Below are 9,542 nucleotides of genomic sequence, written 5' to 3'. Positions count from 1 at the left end.
GAGCGGCGCCATGATGCGGCTGGGGCGGGCGGGGCGCGGGGTGCTGTGCTGGGGTTGCGGCGGGCCCCCCGCGGCCGTCCCGCGGCGGGGCGCGGAGGTGCTGGTGGGCGCGACCGGCGGGGAGAGCAGCGGTGAGTGCGGCGGGCCCCGCCTGCACCCGGGCTGCGCGGGGACCGCGGGGAGCCGGGGTCAGGGTCAGGCCTCGGCGCTCATCTGACGCTAGTTGCGAGGGGTCCCCGGAGCTCGTCGGGTGTCAAAGCCGCTTTCCGGGTGCTGCAAGGAGGGCGCACAGACCGTCGGGTTTGACCAGTTCCTGGTAAGAACACAGCAGCGCTCCCGACCTGGCGTCGGGACCGTGTGTGTCCCCAGCCCCTCCCCGGACCTCGGCTGTGCCAGGCCCTGGAAACACCGGGGCTGTCCCTGCAGCACTGCCCGGGCGTCTTGTACCGGCCCCCGCGGCACGGGGGTCCCGGGGCCGCCGAGCCGCCCCTTGCTCTGGTGCCCGGGTAGCCCAAAGGTGGCTGCCTGCCTTGCAGAGCGCCTAGCAGGCGGGTTGATTATGGTCTCTTAGCTCTAAGTTATGCCTTGATACTTTTCTCAGGAACACGGCTGCCAAATAAATGCCTAGATGCCCTTTTTTAAAAAAGTTATGTATGCAGGAGAACTCAATAGAATGGTTCTGGTTTGCATACCTTAGATTTTTCTTGCATCAGTAATGTGCAGTGCTAAAGGTAGGGTACGACCAGGGCATGTCTGAGCACATTTATGCATGAGAGTCACAAAGCAATGTGAGATTTGGCTCAGATTGCCAATGGAATTACTTTCTGGTAGCTATTGCAAGAGCTTATAAACAGTTCTTGGCAGTTTTGCTAGTTACATATACATCGATGTAGTTATCAGAATTGTGAATTTCCGTTGTTTGCTGGTGCCTGCTGCTACCTGTGCCTTCGTTCCTGTGTGACACATCTCTTGTTTGCTAACTGGCCGCTGGCACTGGCAAAGAAATACTCATCTTCCAGCAGAGCAGAAGGACCAGGCATGATCTATGCACCTTCAGCAGCAGTGTCTTACAGTGTTAAGGCCTGGGAAGGGAGCAGAAGTCCAGCCAAGGAAACTGGACATGTTTTTTTCTCTCCAAAGCATACAGAAACCATTGGATAATAATTTACAAAACACAAGTATAAGGAAGAAGTAGGCAGATGTTGTGGTCTTATTTTTCTGCTTGGACTTTGGAACTTTGAGTGAAGTCCTTTCCATTGATGAGCTTATTAACTTTAAATTAAAAGGAGCAGCAATTTCAAAATGGTTCTGGAACATGAACTGAGAGTGACCAGTTTGTGCTATTCTCATGCAAACAGCAGTCCCAAGAGGATGTTTTTTTTTTCATTAAGGAATATACTTGAGCACAGTAAGACTGTACAATAAAAACTGAAGTGACATTTGAAACAGAAACCTAAGGTGGATCATTTGGGTTTTGTGTTTGTTTTTTTTCCCATTCGTGCAGTGATTCTAAGACATGCATTCTTGGATGTCATGTTCATTTTTAAAAAATCTGCTTATTGATATTATTTGCAGTGCTACTGAATTTTACAGTTGTCCTGCATAACTGGGTTTCATAGGCATGGTCTGCCACCTCCGCTTTTAAAATAACTGGTTGGTTTAGAATATACTTTATATGCATTTTCAGGAAAGAGAATATACAGTGTATGCAGATATTGTTCCCAGTTGAATTACTGTGTCAGAGGCTTAAATGAAATATAACTGAAATTATCTCCTATTACTAAGGTATTGCTGAAATCCTAATGAACCGACCCCACGCGAGAAATTCATTGGGAAAAGTATTTGTAAATGAAGTGAGTATGGGCCTGGCCTGTAAACATGTTTGGAATCATGATCAATGACTAAATGCAATAAGAATAGTTGTGGGAGATCTGAAACAAAAACTTAATCTCTTGCTGAAGACTGCATTGGGGTGAGGCAGGTTAGCCTGAAGAAAAAGAGGTGATGATATGTCTATACTGCAGTGGCTTCAGATGCGGACTGGACAGAGATACTGGAGTTATTTAAGTTAGCTAACTTGGATGCAAGTTAATGTCCTCCTTTGCTTAATTGCAGCAAAAGCATACTCATTGTCAGACCTTGGCAGATCATCTGTTCAAGGTCAATACGTTCTAGAGAAAGTCTGGCTTGTGGCTGGACAGGAAGGGGAGTTTAAGGTAGAGCAAAGGTTCCTCTCTGAATGGAAGGAAAAAAAAAAGAAATGGGGAAATGTGTCATTCTGAAGCTGTCATGGAAGGATCCTGCTGGCTCCACATACATGATTTCCAGGAAATTCCTGGCACCTGCAGGGAAGAACGAAAAAAAAAAAAAAAAAGAAACTTTTATTATAGATTAGGAGTTTGCTATGATTTAGGTATATGCAACCATATGCTTAAAGCTTTTCTTCTCTTCTTTGTACTCCCTCCCTCACAGCTGTTCACTGCTCTGGAACAACTCCGCTTGGATGAGAAGGTTCGCGTGGTGGTGTTCAAGAGTGAGGTGAAAGGTGTATTTTGTGCTGGTAAGTAGCAAAGGCTCTGTAAACTATTGTTAAAAAATTTGATGGCTCTTAGGACTGTGTGCTGATCAGATTATGCAGAAAAGCATTTGGAAATGCCTGCTAAAAGGAAAACAGGCTGACTTTGTGCGGCAAATAACAAACACCTCATTATCTCTTTGCCTGTCTGCCTCTCAGCTTCAGTGATGAAGATGTGTGTGATGGAGTAAGTTGCACAGGCTGTGTGGTGCTACTGTTTGTTTTCCATTTGTAACCATCTTCAAGCCACCTCAATAGCAGGTGCCTCTGGTGTTGGAGACCTTGGTTTACAGTTTTGTGGATTATTGTCCTTACATACAGTGATTGGTGCTTCTCTGTGAAATCTGTTCGAAGGACACAGATGCCCCATCCCTGGAAGTGTTCAAGGCCAGGTTGGATGAGGCTTTGGGCAACCTGGTGTAGTGGAGGGTTTCCCTGCCCATGGCAGGGGGGTTGGAACTAGATGATCTTTGAGGTCCCTTCCAACCCAGACAATTCTATGATTCTATGACACAGAGGAGCATCCTAGCCACTGCTCCAGCCCAAATGTCCACACTCCAGCTTCCACTGACCTTACTGAACCAGAACACTGTATTTCAAGACTTCTGAAGCAGTCTGTCCTCTGGGAACGCGGTTCAGATGTTTTTTCCCTGTTCCTGGATTCTAACCTTTTTCTCCTCTATTTAGGTGCAGACTTAAAGGAACGTGCAAAGATGGATGATGCAGAAGTTGGACACTTTGTTAAAAGGCTGAGAAATCTCATGGATGAAATAGGTAAATGATTATCTCAGCTGAGAAATTTGCCCTAAACTGCCTGTACTGAGACATTTAGAAATGCTGCAGGAGGGGAAGGATGCTGGCCCCGGCAGGTTACCTGTTAGGAGTAGCTTCCCGAATGGCTCCATCTTATGCCTGAAACAAAGATCTGATTAGAATGAAAAAACAGCTATTCTGCTGCCACTCCGAGGACAAGATGCATTTCAGTACTGCATTTCCATGATAGAGCAGCACACACACACGCATATAATAAGTACATGCTATAACAAAGCATTCTACAGTGCTAGACAAAACGAACCACGTTGGTTGTCCCACTTTTAATACACACTTTGAAGCACTCGTGATACAGCAATGACCTAAGAACACAGATTTTGATCTCTGAATGGATTTGTTGAATGTCAGGGGCTTTGTAGCTGCAACTTCCCCTCCTCCCTTTTTTTTTTTTCCCAAAAGCAATATGGACTCCTTCAACTGATTTTCTTCTCCTTTTGAAGAATTGTTCTGCACTCACTAGAGAGAAATACCAAAGTGAATTCTGACTAAAATACCAATCCGAATCGCAGTAATGAAAAAAAAAAAACAAACAACAATGTAGAGAGAATGACCCTGTCTCACAAACCACAGAAGCAGCTGGGGGGAGGGGTTGTCCATGTAGTTACAGCACAGAATTAGCACAGGTCTGAAGTCTGCTTCCAGCTCCTTGAGTATTTAAAAAGGTACCTTATCAAGCAGCTAATCTCCAGGTACCTCAGGTTCTTCAACTGTAAGGTGACAACGTACCAAGTTCAGGAGCCTTGGCTAACAAAAGCACCAGAAAAGCTCATCCTTACAACAGTGACTAGAGATGGTGTCTTTGTTTGACTGCTTAACTGCAATAGCTGGATATTCACATCATAAATTTGTAAGGAGACAGTTCATCCTGTTTTGTTTTGCAGTACTTTGCATGCTTCTTTGCATGTAAGAAAAACGTTTTGCCTTCTTACAGAGAAGGGAGAAGTGGGAAAAGACAGTTTCTATTTAGAGACAGACAGAAAGTTTGAGGCAGAAGAAAATGAATTCTTGGAAAATTTTGAATGGGAGAACTACTAAAAGCTTTAGAATTTAAGCATTTCAATTCCTAAAGTGAGTGGAACAGAACTTCTGGAATAAAACTGTATTATACCTATTGTCTTCTCTAGCTGCCCTGCCTGTACCCACAATTGCTGCAATAGATGGCTACGCACTGGGTGGTGGACTAGAACTGGCGTTAGCTTGTGACCTTCGAGTAGCAGGTTTGTGTTGCTTAATACAGGATTCTTCTTGTAATTGGTGACTGTATTTTAAAGAGAACTTACATGCATGATAGCTGACCGTTAGTGGAATCCAGTAGGTTAAGAGAGGAACTTACACAGTTCAGGAAATGAGTAGGCATTTGTCCAGAAATTGTGACCTTTAGTTACTATTGGGAAAGCAGTTTCCTTCCTTAAAAAGTAAAGCCTATTTTTAGACAGGATTAGGATTTCTTCAGAAAACTCTTTATTGGTAGAATTAAATAGTTACTCTCAGGTAATATTGGATTAGCACTCTGGCTAGATCTTATCTTCCCTACTTAAATCATCTTGGAGGGGAAGCCTTCCTTCTTCTGTTTCCATTTTTCCATCCATTATGTTTCACCTAGGAAGGACCTAAGGTTCATTTTTGTAGATAAAATTGTTACATTAGGGGTGAGCAGCCATACTACACATCCCTCATCTGACTTTTGAGATGGACATTGATTAAGCACTGTGGTATTCAGACTTTCTAGCTACCTGGAGAAATGGAGTTCCAGTTCATTATTGACAGTCTGTAGTTTTATTAATCAGTTCAGTATGGAAAATTCATAGTTACACAGATCAAAAAGTAACTAAATCCTATTTATTTTTTTTAATAGCTTCATCAGCTAAAATGGGCCTTATTGAGACCACAAGAGGGCTTCTTCCTGGAGCAGGTAACCTTCACTAAATCTTCAGTCTCTTACTTTCTCAGCCATATAGTAAATATTTTGCCATTAGAGCAACTGAAGTATTTTGAATCTAAATTAGAAGTAGTGCATCTTACGGTGACCTGAGATCTATGAATCCAGAGTTCGGTGCCAAGCCCTGTCTCAGACTTGCTGTGAATTTAGGAAAGTCCCTTTACACCTTTTCCAGTTTATCAAAATCCTCAGAAGGATGCTGGTGCCTTTCAGATGCCTTGCAAAACACTGACATATTCAGCTACTAGTTACTAATGGAACACATGATCCTTTCGTTTTTCAAACCTCCTTGTTATAGAAGGAGACGAAGTACTACTGGTTTTCTGTGCGTTTCTCAGAAATGGAAAATGGTATTTTTGCTGTTGTCATAAGGTGGAACCCAGCGCCTGCCTAGATGTGTTGGAATAGGTCTTGCAAAGGAACTCATTTTCACTGGTAGGCAGATTGATGGACAGCAAGCCTTCTCGATGGGATTAGTAAATCACACAGTGCCACAAAACAACGAGGGAGATGCAGCTTACCAGAGAGCGTTAACTTTGGCTAAAGAAATCCTTCCTCAGGTAAGTGTGTTATGCATGTGGTCAATGGAAAGAAGGCATTTCTGCTGCCCTTAGGAGAGAGCAGGCAAACAGCTGAAATTCCTTTCTGTGAAATATTGAAGTCTTGGTTCCTGGTGTTTAAGTCTCTTAACTCTCTCCTTTTTTGTGAACGCAATTTCCTGTAGGAACAAGTGTTAACATCCAGCTGCTTAACCCATAGGGCAGTTTTACGTCCCAGTTGCTGTTACGCAGACCTGCAGGACACACCGTAACGTTGCACTGTGTACATCTATTAACTGTAGATAACGACAAATTATTTTTTAAAAATGCTTATTAACTTACTGCAAATTTCTGTAGACTGAAAGGTCATTTGGAGATAGGATAATAATATAACAACTACACAATTCTGAACTCTCGTGGCTTCAATTATTTTAAAATGTTTGTTGTGTTTTGGGTTTTGTGTGTTTTTTTTTTAATAAAGGCTCCATTTGCTGTGAAAATGGGAAAACTGGCAATAAACCGAGGAATGGAGGTAATAATTTTATATTTTCTTTCAAATACTGAGGTAAATGAAGCAGACAGGCAACTTGTACAAACTACTACAGCAAAAATATTTAGAACAGACAAGTTATAATCCTTGTTTAGACACGGCATTTAAAATCATTTCAGGGGTTTAGGCATTTAAAACCATTTCAGGAGTTTCACACTTTCTTTAAAGATAAAATTCATGTGGTAGGATTTTGTTCTGCAGATGATAGCACTGTAGTTCTAATATAGGAGTGAAGCTCAATGCTACAAGTGAATATTTATCGATTTGAGGGCTATGAAGTGGTTTTGAGGGTTATACTTGTGACAAATCTCACTCCTTCCCTCTCATCCCCAGGTTGACATTGCATCAGGGATGGCTATTGAGGGGATGTGTTATGCCCAGGTAGGTTACCTTCAGAATACATTCCTCAAAAGAACAACTGTACGCTTTCTGAAGCCAGACATTCACAGTGTCCTCCTGTATTTTCCTCTCTATAAGGGAACACTAACAGCTAAATCTAAAGATTTCATAACATACTTGAGTGCAGTTCCAAATTTCTGTTTCAGAATATTAACTGTTGTGTCACGCATAGCTGCCTCTCTCAGCCTGCCTGAGACCAGAGTCCTTCCTTAAATACTCTTTGTCTAAAGGAATTGTATATTCTTACTTTCAACAATACGTTAATTACAGGATGAGCTTTATGAATGGTTTTAGGTTTAACAAGTTAAAAACCCAAATCTGTCTGTAGTCATTCTTTCTGACAAGTTTTGAGAGCGTGCACCTTTCTCAGCTAATGGAACGATGTAACTGCTGTGCCTCTCAGTGTATTTTAAGATGGTAAAGTATTCAATATATGGAAAACTATAGTTCTATGGTCTTTGTCTCAGATGCTTTGCCTATGGTTTACACTACAAACCACTCTCTTTCATGGAAGGTGGAACTTAACGTATCACTGAAAAAAAAGCAATCTTAGTCTTAGACCACTACTGCCAAATTAGTCAGTACTTAAATACAAATCAGACTTGTCAATGAAAAATATACCACTTTTTTTTTTTAATGTAGAATATTCCCACAAGAGACCGTCAGGAAGGCATGGCTGCCTTCAGGGAGAAACGACCACCTCAGTTCACTGGCAAATAATGCTTCCTAGCTTCCCATTGATTTTCCAAAGGTAAAGGAGGACTGAAGAAGACCCACTGATTTCTTGGGATTATTTTTATGACTGCGTTCTGTGTACTTACCGCCTTGCCTGGGACTGCATTTCTGAATACTCCACTGGACTATTTTTGTTGTTAGAATTCCCAAATAAAGATTTAACTTTTTACAGCTATCTTTTTAAAAGGCATACATCTTAAGTCAGTGGTTATGGCTCAAATAGATGTCAAGTAAGGAGTATGGACAAGCTTTGGTTCACCATAAGCAAGTATTAAAAAAAATTAAATATAAAAAGCAGAAAACATACTGCATCTAAACATTGACAGGAAAAAGAAAAAGGAAGAAAAAAAATCACTCTGAAAAGAAAGTCAACTTACGAAGAAGAAAAACGTTCCTAAGCTTGCTTCTTATTACCAGACAGAACAAGCAGCATTAACAAAGCAATGGTATTTCACCCCAGATCTGCTGTGAAGAGTGCAAACACTGAGTTACCACACCAGCCAACTGACCTTGCGTCTCTCTGTTATCAGCATTTGAGAAAACGTGAGGCTTGTATGTGCACATATATATGGCCATATCAGTCTATGCCAGACATCTCAAGCATGTCACCTCTCTGCCATCACTTATTTTGCTCTGTTGTCTGACTGGAAGTTATTTGCTCCCTCTGCTTAAAGGCTCTCCAGCATGGAGATGTGCCACACAAATTCTGTCTACGGCTTCTTACTTCCCTAGACTGGGGCTTTAAAAAAAAAAAGTTAATTAGTATAGTTTGAGAAACCAATTTTTAGTAAATACTTTACAGGTTATGAAAATACACTTACAAAATGTGGCTTAGGACATTGGAACTGTGTGTCACTTCATGCTATGACAGTCTTGAAGCACACCACAATCTCACTTGTGCCAAAAGTTAACCGAACAATTCTGCGGGTGAGGTAACGTTACCAGATTATACACGTAGAAGGTTCCTGCGTAAAGATCTGCAAAGGTAAAGCTGAGTCATGATCTTCAGCCTTCACAAAAAAGGTGTCATGTGCCACAGGTGAAATACAAGAGTTTAAAAGTTGCTTCCGGAATTATTCTACCGTGGTAGGAACGCCTGAAGCTGCACAGGAATGTGAAGAGACCTTTCTGTAAATGGCACATGCAAGTAAATTTAGTGGATTTATACCTTGTAGGCTTTCACACCTTTCAGCTTAAAAGAATTCCGCTCACTGTTTGTTTGCCTGAAGCATGTGGGAACAAAACAAGAAGGGTATGGAAAATAATTTACAATCTCTGTACTTGCTGGTTGCAGAACTTCATGAAGTGACATCTTCACCATCCGGACCAATGCCAGTATCACATTAATTTTGTGCTGCGTGTAGGTAGTAGATTTATTTTTTTCCCCCACAGTTTTAATTAAGATACTTCAGCGAGTTGTCCGATTAGTAGGAAAAAACAGTACTGTAAGGAGAGTTGTCATCTTTATTTTAAAATCTGTAGCAACTGATTTATATTCATTCTATTAACATAAATTTTGACAAGTTTTGTGTTCCATTTCATGTAACAGAAATTTTGTAGCAGAAAGTCCCATCGCAGATATCTCAGAAGGATGGTGGGTAAAGGCTTGCACGCCAATTTTCATTTTTTAAACCACCTTCATAATTCAAAGCTACAACCATTTAATTTCCTTCCGAATCAAGTAAACTTTATCTAACCAGATACACGCATGAGAATGATGCTAGCCAAATGATACCTTCGTACAAAAAGCAATTACACGACATTGATTAACTTACTGGATCAGTACCTTTTGAAGTTGCTGAAATACACAATAACTAGATTATTGAAGATTAGACGTGATGTTTTTATTTGAAGGATGGGAGTTGGGGGAGGGAAGGAGTTAAAAATAGTAAAATACGGTCATCATGAAGAAGCCATCCCTGCTAGTAAGCTACCAAACATGAGTTTTCTTTTTAAACTCAATTACCAATATAT

General features: G+C 41.4%; 1 protein-coding gene across 2 annotated transcripts; it reads left to right on the top strand.

Annotated features, from left to right (window-relative positions):
- Positions 1–10: 10 nt before the first annotated feature.
- Positions 11–7,739, top strand: ECHDC2 (enoyl-CoA hydratase domain containing 2). 2 transcript variants are annotated; one of them, XM_086617244.1, is made up of 10 exons: positions 11–131; positions 1,786–1,853; positions 2,473–2,560; positions 3,263–3,349; positions 4,531–4,623; positions 5,262–5,318; positions 5,718–5,905; positions 6,366–6,416; positions 6,768–6,815; positions 7,476–7,739. In XM_086617244.1, exons 1-10 carry the CDS (start codon positions 11–13, stop codon positions 7,551–7,553), a joined length of 879 nt encoding a protein of 292 aa, XP_086473370.1. In that variant the 3' UTR covers positions 7,554–7,739. The 2 variants fall into 2 exon arrangements, with proteins under 2 accessions (XP_086473370.1, XP_086473371.1); XM_086617245.1 differs by lacking the exon at positions 1,786–1,853 and having other exon boundaries at positions 120–131.
- Positions 7,740–9,542: the final 1,803 nt, after the last annotated feature.

This window comes from Tauraco erythrolophus, chromosome 10 (assembly GCF_009769465.1).
Source record: "Tauraco erythrolophus isolate bTauEry1 chromosome 10, bTauEry1.pri, whole genome shotgun sequence".
Classification (NCBI taxonomy): Eukaryota; Metazoa; Chordata; class Aves; order Musophagiformes; family Musophagidae; genus Tauraco; species Tauraco erythrolophus.
Note: the sequence above shows the minus strand (reverse complement) of the source record. Positions and strands in the feature narration are given on the sequence as shown.